A 14,388-nucleotide genomic window follows, 5' to 3' on the forward strand; every position below is an offset into this window, starting at 1 on the left:
AGGCCTCAGTGGGGAGAAAAGTAGCATATATATGTCCAAACAAATAAATAAAATCCCTAACGGACATGGATGTAATGGCCAAAATGTGGCTTGATGTTGGCTCAGAGTTTTGAATTCACATGTTCTCTCCTCCTCCACCTCCCTTGCACACTCAGATTCCCAACCTGACTCTTGGGGTTGGGGAAAATACCAGTATTCAGAATCAACAAACTATGGTTTGCACCTGCCCTCCCAACCATGGTTTGCCAATGTGGATGTAATGGTAAACTGTAGCGTGCCTGAACCAGGGCATCAAGGGAGTGCATGAGGATGGGAGCAGGGAGCATGCAAGTCTGTGGCATGTTCCTGATCCACCAAGCCATGGTTTGGAGGACTGGAGATGTTACATTTGAACTCACAGCAGCAATGGCCACAATATAATACAAACAGCTTAAAGATATCAGGCTATGTTAAGAATAAACTAAACTCATTGCAGATATAAAGTTCATTCAGGTTGTCACTAAATATAAATCAAGACCGTCATGTACAAAAATACAGCTATACCACAGAATAATATGATGTCATCCAAAGTATAATAATACAACTGTACAAAACTAAGTAGTGTGGAAAAGCCGCTAGGAAGGTCCGTTATTGAAGCAGACAGTTCAAGATACCAGTACATCACTGAAGCAGCCAGTCTAAATGAATAAATTCCAGCGACAGGGATCAGGTAATCTCCTGTTCGCCGGTCTTCTTCAGAAACAATACACATGCTGAATGATATAATTCACTCTGCAGATCGCAAGCTTGCAAGTTCCCAATGAATGCAATGAACCTGTACATACGGGTTGAGCATATTTATGGTATGTGAGTCCCCTTTTCAATGGGCAGCATGCTGAGCTAGATTTATTTTTATTTATTTATTAATACATTTATATTCTGCCTTTCCTTTTGGCTCAAAGTTTGTCCAGTGTGATAATTTCTAAAACATATTGACAGCACTGGCAATTTTCCAGTTGACAACAGAGATTGCTGGAGATACAACTAATTCAGAAACTTGTGAACTCTGAACTATTCAGAGAACCACAGTGCAATCCTAAACATACTCTTCTAAGTCCATGGACATCAATGACTCCACTAATATCAAATCAGCTGAAAGGTTGGTTTACAGGCTACTTTGTTAGTCAATGATGTCCAGATGAAATGATTTGTAAGTGTGAATGGACTATCACAGATAAAATATGACAGAAATGCCATTCTGCCTAACATCAATCACAACACAATGCTTTTCAATGGAGTCATCCCCTCTGGTCACTTAACATACAGTAATCAACGGTCACAAACTTCTGAGAAATGTTTACTTATAAAGACATGGTACCACATCGAGGGAGACTGAAGGGGGGGATTCCTGAGGGGGGGTTGGCCTGCTTTGCCCTGGAAGTTTGAGTCGGCAGAGATTAGGAATCAGCAAGGTATCAAGCCTTGAAAACTGAGCTCTGCCACGGGTAATTAATATATGATTTGGGAGGCAAAATAATATACACAGACCTCCAGAATGTGCACACTTCATTAGCAAATCTACAGTAGCATTTGCTCAGCCGAGCCTGTCTTTCATCTCTCAGGCAGCAGGGAGTGAAATGGCACAAATGTGTTATTAGAGAGGCAAATCCATCAGCAAGCGCCATAAATCAGCTCTAGGAACACATTTCTACCCATGCTTTGGCCTAACAATGTCTTTCCAAATCACTCTGCTAGACTCACACTGCCTGCTATTATGAAATCCAAGACAAAGTAAACTTCACCCTTCAATGAACTGAGTTGGGATTTTTTTTAAAGTAAAGGTGAATAGGCTTATGCATCTGTCAGTGAGGTGTGAAATTGGTCAGTGTCACTTTTGTGATTTACCACAGGCCTCACTTCTCCGAGATCGGAGTGTGACAGAGAAAGGAGGAAATTACCTTCATTTGAGAAAGCTGCTTTGGGGAAAGGGCTTTACCCCTGTCTTTAGCCAGTATGAAAAGCTGGTGTAAAATTCTCAAATAGGTTGACATTGCAGCGTCTGCAGCTTAGTGAAAATGAGTGCAGGGAGGCCATTTCAGTAAGAGATTTCATTGAGAGATAGTAGGAATGTTCAGAACAGTCAAAAAGGCCTGCTCTTGGGTACAGTCAGTATTAAATTAAAAAGGGCATTCTTTGGGATGACTCTTTTGAAAACGAAGATAGCCACATTATAAACCCAAGTCATAGTCACCCTCTTTTCTTTCTTAAAGCATAGGGATTTGTATGTTGGCATCCATTCTGAGTACATTTCTATTGCCTTAGTCACTCAGTATGTACACCCAGCATATTGTCCAGAAAAGAACAGCACCTCTAACAAATAACAATATGCAGTAAGAAAGAAAGTAAGGAGAGAAGCCATAAATTCCCCTTTCTGCCTTAGCAGCTCTCTCAAGTGGCAGCATTTAAGCACCAAGCATGGTTTTGAGTCTCAGGACTACTAGTAGGTTTTTGTGGCAATGTCCAGCAGTTAATAAATTCTGGGAAAATGTAATTGCAGATACTAATCACATGTTAAAATTTAAGCTTCCTAAGAATCCTAAATTTATTTTTTTATGTCTATTGTCTGAGTATTGCAAAAAATAAAATTTTAATATCGTCTTGGACCTCATCCTGGTAGCAAATATTTTCATTGCAAAAAATTGGAAACTGGGGACCAACTTGAATATAAAAACCTGGTTCAATAAAGTCTGGCAGATTGCTTGGTTGTTGACATTTGAGGTAGATTGTATATTTGAAAGATGGCAGAGAACAAAACCTTGTTTTTGACAATATGACAACCTTTTTTGGTTTATTGGCAGCAAAAGTTAAGTTTAGATTTAAACGTGTTCACTATTATGCTTTGTAATAAGAAAACGGGGTATGCGATACAGTGACATTCCTTTATTTCTATGATTATTTGCATGTTATATTAGATTTTTCAATTTATTAAATATGTATAAAAATAAAGCAAAAAATTACAACTGAAATATGTTGGGGAAAACAAAGAAGGTTTACCAAACCTCTAAAGCATAATGGAAAATTTTAGCTTACCCAACACCAATAGCTGTGTGCTTTCAGTAATCTCCCCACGGATGTTGGCTGCCTTGCAAGAGTATAGCCCTTGATCGGAGAAAGAGATGTTTGCAATCAGCAATGACCCATCATGCAGATGATGGCCAGGGGCAAGCTTGATCTTATTCCTGAACCAAGTGAGCTCTGCTTCGGGTACACCTGGTAATACAATACATGAAAAATAAATCAGAGAAAGCAAGCAGGCATTGTGTACACCCTGAAGGGTGTTGTGAAGAAAAACGGAAGTAGTCCTTGACCACATGTTTTTGATTTTTGCCCCAAACAAGCCAAACTTATTTACAGGCTCAGAAAATTCATAGTCAACTTGCTTTCAGCACATTACAAGCAAATATGTTAAGGTGTTCTTGAATTTTCCAGAGGCATCTGAATTTTGGAAACATTTATTTTTACAGCCTGTCCCACCTCTTCTACAATCCTAAGAACACTTTTCTGGAAGTAAGCCTCATTTAATAACATGGGACTTACTTCCAAGAAGACCTGCTTAGGATTGCTCTCTGCATGGCTTACATACATATTTAAAATTTTACATTTAAGAATAAACAGTGGGAACAAAATATTAAAGCCCCCCACCCCACCCATGAGCTGTGCCTGATCACCAGCAGCTTCTGATGCCCTGACCATTGACTGTGGCCAGCAAGCAAGTACCAGAATGTCAGAGTCCTGTCTGGGACAGGGAAGGTGCCACTTCAGAGCTTTTCTGGGTCCTCTGAGGCTAGGCCAATGTACTGTTTGCTAGAGGAATTGTTTCTGGATGAGTGCTAGAAGAATTGGTAGAGGACCTGTTGCTGGATGAGGAAGAGGGAAAATTTTTGTTCTGCCAGGAGAACATGCAAGTGATCAGGTCTGCTTTAGCTACCTTATAAATAATATGCAAAACTTCAATAGAAAGACAGCATCGTAGATATTTACATCTTCTACAAGCTCAGACAGTGCTCAGGGCACATCCAGGAACAATTCAGTCCAATGCAATCCTACCATAGGAACAATCTCTTTGGAAACAGAAATTTCTCAAGCCCAACAGTTCTGCCGTTTTTTGACGATTAATACAAATCACACCATCCCATTATGTTCACATTGCCGCTAGCTGCAACCAGCTCATATGAAATCAAACTCTAAAATCATGATTCTGACCTAAGGTTCCACAAAGGGGATTTTGTTTGAATAAAATGAAAGGCTTCGTGATCTGATCTCAAGGACTGCTGGTGTAATCCCTGCAGTTGTATTTGAAACAGTATACATCGCAAGATTTCAGTACTTTTCTGACTTTGATCACCTGTACAAAACAGTTTTTCTTTCTCTTTTTTAACTACAAGGTAAACCGCAAAGAATCAAAACCAAATGTTCCACCTGCATGGAGCAAATTGCAGAGGAAAAGAAGAAGAAAGACAAGCAGGGTTCATGGCAGCTAGCAGCCACTAGGCCTTCCTATATCCTTCTCATGTGATATTTATTTCAACAAAATAGGTAATGAAACAGAAATCAGAGTGAGCTTGCAAGAACTTAATAACAGCATTTTAACAGGTGCAGATTGGGAAAAATTATCTGTTCCATGCCTTCATCAGTAGGGGGAGCAAGAGCATTCCTTCAATCCTAGCTCTAGCTTTATTTATTGAGCTTTTGTCTTCCGCAGAAACGGGGTATAAGCTACAAAGGAGACAGCACTGGAAGAGAGACAAAGATCAGAATGGGAAGATCTGAAAGAAGCCTCCGTAACTTTCATGGAAGGATATCATGCTGCCCTTTCAATTGTACAACTGAAAGAAAATGTGGATAAAAAGTAAGTTTGAAGGACAGATCCCTAGCTGGAGCAAGAGTTCAGTTCTCCTGAAGCCTGTGGCTTCTTGCTGTAACCTTTCACTCAGAAGGCACCTGTGGAAGTCATTTTCTTCTGTATTTGACAATGATCATTTGGTGGAATATATTATACATCAAGTAGCAAGATATTATTTCCCAGACCTTGTTATGTCCCACTTGTATGTCTTCATTCAATTTCTAGGAGGTGGGGACCTGCCCTAAAGCAAGATATAGTGGCAAAGTTATTGGCTGATACTGACCCAAATGTAACCCTCGCTGTGACAAAAATTTTATCTATGGTTTTTAATGATGCCTCTTTTTAACTGTACTGTTTAGATATTATATTTTGTATGTATGGCTATTTATGTATTATGGAATGTACTGAATTTATTTTGCTTATGACCTGTTGGTCCACAAGCATAAAGAATGGAATAAAGGAAAGGAAAGGAAATTCCATTTCTAGCTTGCTCTTTCCACCAAAGTGGTGAACTGATCTCTATCGGCTGGAAATCAGTTGTAATAGCAGGGGATCTCCAGCTAATACCTGGAGGTTGGCAACCCTATCCAACACGGGGCTGGAGAGTGTGACAAGGGATGGAATACAGAGTCAAGAGCCTGGAAATGGAGAGTTCCATACAAAGCAAAAATGTTGAAGACAAGTTATACTTTTTGTTAAAATGTTGGTAAAACTAAAGCTTCTTGCAATTTAGGTTAATTTAAGAAAGGAGGCAATACTCTTAAATCGTCTTTCTACTCCCTAATCAGACAAGACAAGGTGGGTACAAGGTGGCCATTTACTGCAACTCGAACACAAAACCTTTCAGAGGCAAATCAAGTGTCCCTCACTCACTGACTTGCCAATTATTCCTTTCGGCTTGTAATGGTGAACTGATATTGTGTGCATGTTCCCTTTGTTATCCAATTAATTTTAACTGATAATTGACTGCACACCTCTCTGAATTATATCTACTGTGTACTCATACCATGCAGTGAATATTGACATTCATATGTGATCTCCAGAAAATCCATGACCCACAAAATTTCCCAGGGTATAAGCATTTGTGAGTTGACTCACACCCTGGAAAACTTAGCTGGTCTTTAAGGTGCTTTTGGACTTGAATTTTATTGTAATACCACAGACAAATACAGCTAAAAATAGGGAGATTTTCTCCCAGTTTTCTGATATACACAAGTGAGTGCTGACAATCATGTTTGGGTGACTGTCAATATTTATCAGTTTATCTGAGTTTTTGCACGTTAGCAAAATTAATATGGAATTGTCAGCATATATGAATGTAAATTAAATACAAAAAAATTTCTCTGGTTAGACCCAACATAAGAGAACAATTTGCATTTGCTTCATGACATCGCCATTATCTCCCCAATCAAGACTATATTTCAAGAGTTGTCTCTCCATCACTCCACCCGTTCCTCACCTCCTTTGAGGTATGTTTAAAAATACCTGGAAAATGAAGAGCATTGGGTGCTCTGGACCTTAGGTGTGTGTGGGAGGGTGAGGCAGCAGGTGGAGAAGGTGGTGATAATGATCACGGACATGAGGGCAAGATGGAAGCAGAGAACTGCCTCTCCACAAAATGCACCACCCCAGGCTTCCTCATTATAGAGCAGTATAGAGCTGCCTATGTTCATTAGTCTACTAGGCTTTCTATTTTCAACACTGAACACTCTTGAACCCATAACAGAGGAAAGGACATGCTTATTGGAACGATACAACTAGAATTTCCTTCAATTTCCTTTTCTGTGGAAATTAGTACAAATAATTGCAAGCTCTTTTTAAAACGAAGTAGCATTGTTCATTATTGACATACCTTACCACATTTTGAAATATGGCTAATGCCCTTTCTCACCTGCAACTTGGCAGCTAATGGTCACATTTACTCTGGGGATTGTTTTCACTATGCCTCCAATATCAACAGTGATGGTAAGCGAATCCTTGTTGATCAGAGTTGCTCTTGATGTTTTAATCAGTGGTTTCCCTGAAAGCACAAAGCACCATAAATTAGCAAGATGATAAGGAAGGGCAAGCAGTGAACCAAATAAGGGCATCATTACATAGCCGGTTTTTGCACTGTCATTGAAAATAGTTCAAGGAACTGGTGCAGCTGACACTTCATCCTCTCATCCATCACTGATAGTCCCTAATTAAGTGAAGTGAGCTGTGGCTCATGAAAGCTCATACCCTACCAGAAAATATTTTTGTTAGTCTTTAAGGTGCTACTCTTGCCCTTTTTGACTAAGACACAACTTCCAGAAGCTTCTTTCACACAAAAAAGCATCTCGCTAAAGAAATACATGTAAATTTTTTTGGTTGGTCTTATTATGGTCATATTCCCAGTCCTTTTCGAAGCTTCCCCTCCTTTAGTCCCCCCACCCCACTGATTTTGTGTGATTTAACCTATTTAGCCTTGAGACTTCTTTATTTACTTTTTGCGGGGAGAAGTGGTGAGGGTTGTTTCTGACTTTGCACAACCACCGCAACTTCACAACTTTACCTCAAGATCCCCTGCTCTTTTTGTATGCTGCATCAAAGTAACTGGTATGTGAACACATGAACACATGAAGCTGCCTTATACTGAATCAGACCCGTGGTCCATCAAAGTCAGTATTGTCTACTCAGACCGGCAGGGGCTCTCCTGGGTCTCAGGTAGAGACCCTGTGGATAAGCATGTCCACATGTGCACACATTTGGTATTATTTTGTAATAAAAAGCACATAACATCAGTGTGGAAGCATATATATATATGGAAGACACAAGGAGATTAGTACCAGTCAACAAAGGATAAGCCACGGACACGGAACATGACTTGTCAATATTGTTTTATCTTCTTTCTTTCTCCCTTTTTCCCTTTTATATTCTGTACCCGATAAAAATGTAATTAAAAAACAAAAACAAAAACAAAAACAAAGAATAAGCCAAAATTAAATGCAATATGATGAACAAGCACTAAAAAAATAAGAGCTCTACCAGTCCTTAAATCAAAACGAAGTTGGTATATAACTGGACTGTGAGATCTGGTCTCTTGCCTTTAAAGCCCTGTTCTTTGGTTAACATTGCTCTAAGAATCCCTTTAAAGAGGAGAGTATTGAATAACTAGCACAAAATGAAAACCAGTTGCATCAATAAAACAATGAGACTGAATCTTGTATTTTTCTCATTATGGCCCAAATCCTGAGGTTTTGTGTACTCACTGAGATTGTGATACATTCTTGTGGCTTTCTGTATAGTGTTTCTCCTTGAGTGTGTTCTGAACCCAGCGAGGAAGTCTAGTTGCACTGGTGGCTAGGGGGCATGAGGCCATGGAGCCAGAGAAGTAATTAGTTTTGTTTTTGTATTATTTTGGGGCAGGGTGGTGCCAGAGGAACACCAGCAGAAATTCTTGTCTGGGGGCCTGAGGATGGTTCTTGGCAGCTGTTGGGCCCATCTCAGGTGTGTCTCTCTAGGCTATGGCCCTAGAACTGAAGAAGTGGATTCCTGGGAAGGAGGGTTGCAATGTTGCTGCAGAATGCTGCAGCCCGGATGTTGACTGGAGTGGCCCAGATGGACCATATCACTCCAGTCTTGGTCCACTTACACTGGCTCCCACTTTATTTCCAGGCCCATGGGACAGAACCTATGCAGGCGATCATGGAACCCAGAAGTCTCATAAGAACCATAAGACATTCTGACTTGGCTTTGGCTGTGGAACTTGCCATAGTCGAGATCTTCAGTACCTTTTCAGAGGGGAGGATTAGAAGGTTCTTTCTGGTGTTGAGATGGCTCGGAACCAGGTTGCATTTCCATGTTGACCAAATAGCCATGTTCCTCCAAAATCTGGATAACTCTGGCTGTGTGAGACTTGGCCACTTCCTCTGACTGAGGGCAGATGAGAATATCATCCAAGTAGGGATGGAATTGTATCCCTTCCTGATGAAACAAGGCCACCAAGCACCTTGGAGAAGCTCAGGGGTGGGTCACAGGCCTCCCACCCGCGTCTTCCAGATGGGGGAGGAATACATTACCACCCATCGATGTTGAGGACTGAGCCAGCAAGGTATGCTCTGCTGCATCTTGAAGGCCCTCCTCTCTGCTTGTGGCCGATCGGACCAATGCGGGGGCTGCCCGATTGCTCTGGGCTCATTTTGTGCCTTTTTAAGTGGCCTCTTCTTGCCTCGTTTTCTTTAGTGTGCCGGGCTCACTTTCCTCTCAAAGCTCTGCGGAACAACATCTGCAGTCATTAGAGTGCCTGATCTCCCAGTACCCAGTCGAAGTGATGAGGGCTGGATCGTGTTCCCCTTCTGAGAGGAATCCATCCTCAGAGTTCTTCCCTCCGGCCACCATTTTGAGAGCTCAGCAAGAGATGGGGAGGGGGGAATAAGAGATAGAGTAAAGAAGGCAATGTTAGGCTTAAGAAGGAGACTGAGATAAAAGGAAGCTGCTAGGAGTTATTACAGATCTAGTGCAGAAAGGATCAGGTAAGAATTGAAAGGTTTCCTAACAGCTACTGAGAGTTAGCATGGAGCTGTGCCATGATGCTGCTCTCCCCAGCAAAACAGGACAGAAACTGGGCTACCTGGGCAATTCCCACCTAGGAAGCCAGGAAGTTGAAGAGTTGGTCCTACCTCCCTGAGCACGCAATGGAAATCACCCACACTTTCCAAGATGCCCTTCCCTCAGAGCGAGAACTATGGAAATCCCTTCCCTGGGATATTTGTCTGTCCTCTTCTATCACTGTCTTCTGCCAATGGATGAAGACTTTTCATTTTATCTGGTACTCCATCAATGATCCCTCCTTCCTGCCTTATGTTTTAAACATTGTGTTTCATGTGTGTATTTTAGTTTTGGTTTTAATTGGCTTTATGACATATGTTTATAATACTCTGTTTTTAATTGTTAGCCACCCTGGTGGCTCTGACAGGGCAAAAAGGCACGATATAAATTTTCTAAACAAACAAACAAAAATATTCTGATGTTACATGATGCTGAGGAAAAACTAGGAAAATGCCAGCTCTAAAAAGACTCCCTCTAGCTTGTGTTATCTCCTTGTATAGGGGGCAGACTATTTCTGAAGGTATTAATGTGAGGAAGATTCTGAATGTTGGCTGGCTAGATACATAACTTCTCCAATAAGTGGGTTTGTTCAGAGGCCAGTAGAAAAAGAAATAGATGTTGTCATGCGATTCTATGGGCTCAAGCCCAAGACAGGAGTCTGTAATGCCTATGAATTAATCTAGCTATAAATCTACAGTGGCAGTAAGAGGAAAAGAACTGGCTCGAGAAAAGATGGGCGGAAGTTAATAGGGAGGAGGAAGAATTATGGATGCTTTAGTTGGCGGCACCAGCTAAAAGTGTGGAAATCTGGTTTTGTTCCTCTCCTTCCTCCCAACCTCCCAAATTTCAATTGCCTCTAATTAAAAACCATAAACTGTCATGACAGCTAAAACACACTCTTGCATAATTGGCAGCATATTAACCCATACATTCCACCAAGCACTGCTATTGGGCAGCTTCCGATTATTTCAGTGGGGCTTTTACAGGCTGCACCCATGTATCTCTTAAAACCAAAAGAGCCATACAGCCACAAATATATTTCATTCAGTTATGAAAAGTTCACAGAGTTATGAAGTTTTACAGGGCACTCCTAAATCATAGTGGAGGAAAGAGAGATCTTAAATATCTTAAAGAGAGATCTTAATTTCACAGCTCCCCCCTTTTTTTTCCTGATGATCTCGTCCATAGATTAAATATGTCAGTTGCTCCGCCTATAAAAAGTAGTAAACGACTTCAAAAATGGAACCACATTTTCTCTGTGGGTCCTCATGTGCTAGATTAATCAAAGCAGCTGTTTGTTTCAATGTGACTGAACAAAGATTACCCACTTCCTCTGAAGAAAAGTTTAGGCCTCTCTGTTTTAAATTGTCTATTATCTCATCCATACAGTTGGTGTCCAGATTCCAAGCTGCTGAGTGACTAGGCACCTTCTGCTTGACAGATGAGGGTATTCTGAACCTCCCCCAAAGTAGCTTTGTTTCTAGAAAATCTGACCCAGAAGAATTGCATTTGCTAATTTGTTTGCATGAGAAAATCAACCACGACATGGACCATTTTATTAGAAAAATGGTTGCTGGTTACTGAAAACCCACAAGCCCATCCATCTCCTTCATATCCCCCACCCCTGTAGGCAATGATCAATTAATCTACATGAACTGACTTGGATGAAAACTGTGACTTGAATAAAGAGGCCCTCTTCCAAAACTATGCTCTACAGTTTATAGCTTTTGGATCCCACCCATCAAGAACATAGCAGATTGTAAAGTCTCTTTACAAACCAGATCACTATGCTAAGTCACAAAATGCTAAGCTTTAAAATTCCACATCTTTTGATGCCATTCTATTATCAATAGGAGAGCTCCAGAATTGATACTTTACTCCAGTGTTTTCTATTGTAATGCAGTTAGGAAAAAAATTAAATTCTTATTGTGTTCATTTACAAGGAGAAGCACAACGTAATCCACAAGGGGGGGAAGTGATGAGGAGGCTACATGACCTTGGCACCAGTGTAAATGCCACTTGTGCCAGCGTAAGGAGCACATACGCTGTCGCCGGAGAGCAGTGCAGCAGCATCCTGCATTGGCGCTAGTGCAGCCACGGCAGCAGCGCACAGCAGCAGTGCATCTCTGGAGCAGGGGCTCGTGCCAGAGCCAAAAGGGGCATCCCTGAGCCCTTTCGGCATGGGAATGCCCACAGTTGCCAGCACAAACTTATGGTGGTGCAGCCCAGGGAGCGGTTCCATGGGGGTTGGGAGAGTGTCCCTGTTGGGTTGCTGTCTGCAGTGCAGCAAGCTGCTTAGGAGGTGGCTCAGCTGCACCATGGCTGTGCCATCACCCACTGTGGTGCAGCTAACCCCCCCCCCCCCCGGATTGCACTGGCAATTGTACTGATTTCCACTGAATGCCAAAGTTAGGCAGTGGGAGGGGAACATAGTATCATGCCTTATATCAAGGAAAGGTGACATTTTGCTAACTGCAAGCCAGGACTGGACACCTTAGTCATAGGAGAGCTGGGATATATTTTGCCACAGTGTGTATGAATGGAAGAAAAATGACTTCATCAAACAGGAAGATTGTGGTATTTGCTATTTTTTTTTACCAGTAGCTTTTAATGGCGATGGGGTCTGGCGTTCCAACCTTTTTTTAAGATTGCAAATTAATATTGTATTTTCTCACATGTGACACTTGGGATTTTTCACCATATGTATGCATAAGTGTATAGTTTTTGTTTTGTACATATACACCTCCCAGATTTTTTGAGGAGGGCAGGTGTTATGTGTGTTTTACAGTTTTCTCTATGTTTTAAATAGGAATTTGTAAGCCAGCTTGTGCTATGGAAAGTCAGGGTATAAATAATTAAATACTTAAATAAATATACATATGTAAGAAAATAAAAACCAGGAAAAAAATCTAGAATGTAAAAATGGCAACACCGAAGCGCATTGCTCAGGAATAAAATGCAGACATTTCTCCCAAACAGTTGCGGTAGTTGTAACAACACTGTCACAACCCCTCTTTTTCGGGTGTTTCCAACAGCATGGTTAAAATCACTGCAGTCAACATGGGAAGCTACTTCTGACAGAAAAGGAGCATCCCTCTAAACACATTTTGCACAATGGTGAATTTTCAAAGGGCTATCGCATTATCCACTGTGTAGGTGAACCAGGTGAACCAGGTGGCCAATGAGTGACAATGCTGGCAGAAATGCTAGGTCATGAAATCTATTACTGCAATCCTGCTTGGTGGAAAGATATGTGTAACTGTGTTGGTTGGACAATATCTCTGTCACTTGCTTTATCTGTTGGGTTCTACTGCCTTGGTTGAACTGTGAAAATTGGACAGCAAGGTGCCAGAATGTGAAGGATGAACGACCTTTTCTGAACACTACCTACTATTATTAAATTTTAATCTGAATTGGTTATAATAACTGTATTAAAAGGACTGTAGGTTCATTTTTTTGATTAGGGAAAGTGTGTATGCACAATCTTTGCTAGAATAGGTGTACCCTTGATCCGATCTGTCAAGGCTCTTCTTATGCTCTCATTCTGTGGCTTTGGATTTTCCTGGGTCTCCCTGCCAAAGCCATCTCCCAAACAGTGGAAAGCAATCATGATCTCACAATCTCTCTTGCTCTTCCTAGACAAGTTTTCATTAGTGCTGAAGTCCAAGTGCTCAAAGGATATTTAGTCTGTCATTGAAGTGAACCATTGCTGGACAAATGTAAACAAGAAAGTTAATCTGTTATGAGTTTTCATTTGCTGGAAGCTTGTCAACCATGCCTTGGCTAGAACCTGGGGGGAAAGAAGAGCTTGACCCTACAAGATGTTGACTGAGTGCTGAGCCCACTATCCAATACATGACTTAAAGGAATATTCAACTTTAAGCATATGAGTAAACCCATTGATTTAAATGTGAACCTCCATAGTAATAGTGCCTCTCTATTTGGCAGTATCAACTCAAGTTCATTGTCCAGTTCTCAGCAACCCATTCCAAAACAGATGGATTGGAAAAGATTCATGTAAGAATAAAAAGAGCAAAAACCCACTTTAGTATAATGAACTCAGGGGAAACCAAAGGTTAAGGCATTGAATTCTAAGATTTTTCAACAAATTAAAACATTGCCAGGGGGTGGAGAAAACACAATTGTTTCCCAAAGCTGCTGAGGGTGGAATAAATGGAAACGGAAATAGAACATGAAGATAGGAGAAGGTAAAAAATTATTTTGATTTTTGTACAGTCCTATCCTGAAAGATTTATTTTATTAGGTTCTATCTTGCCCTCTTCAAGCACAAGCCGAGCTCAGGGCGGTTAACAAGAACTTTAATACCACAATTCAAACATTAAAACAATCATATATATTAATATTAAAACTTTAAAATTCAACTTAAGTAAAACTAAAATGGAGCCCTAACAACAATTATGGCCAGATTATGCAAATGGGGAGCTGTAAGGAAAGGAAAAGAAAGGAAAGGAAGGCCAGCTGCTGTAAAACTGTCGCTGCCTTCAACCATAGGCCTGGTGGAACATCTCTGTCTCACAGGCCCCATGGAACTGAGCCAGGTCCCACAAGGCCCAGGTCTCGTTCGACAGAGGGTTCCACCATGCTGGGGCCAGGGGCCATTCAGCAATGGAAACCCTAAAATGGCACAAGTGAACAAAATACAACAACGCCTAGTATGCTGACTTCAGGATTTTTCACTCCTCAAGCAACAAATCAAAATGAACTTCTGCTTATTATTAAAAACAACATGCAGAGAAGTTGGAAAATGGAGCTGCTTAAAGTGGCTGCTTCATAGGGTTGCTAGCTCCAGGTTGGGAAATACCTGGAGATTTTTGGGGCGGAGCCTGAGGAGGGCAGGATTTGGGGATGGGAGGGACTTCAATGCTATAGAGTCCAATTGCCAAAGCGGCCATTTTCTCCAGGTGAACTGATCT

The 14,388-nt window shown here is 41.1% G+C and overlaps 1 protein-coding gene across 1 annotated transcript in view; it reads right to left on the minus strand.

Moving 5' to 3' along the window:
- Positions 1–14,388, minus strand: part of ADAMTSL1 (ADAMTS like 1) — a 553,327-nt gene that overhangs the window by 30,050 nt on the left and 508,889 nt on the right. The window contains exons 22-23 of the mRNA XM_056848970.1: positions 6,774–6,902; positions 3,070–3,249 (exon numbers count right to left, since the gene is read on the minus strand). Of these exons, the coding sequence (XP_056704948.1) occupies positions 3,070–3,249; positions 6,774–6,902 (309 nt within the window). The remainder of the gene's footprint in view (positions 1–3,069; positions 3,250–6,773; positions 6,903–14,388) is intronic.

This window comes from Euleptes europaea, chromosome 4 (assembly GCF_029931775.1).
Source record: "Euleptes europaea isolate rEulEur1 chromosome 4, rEulEur1.hap1, whole genome shotgun sequence".
Taxonomy (NCBI): Eukaryota; Metazoa; Chordata; class Lepidosauria; order Squamata; family Sphaerodactylidae; genus Euleptes; species Euleptes europaea.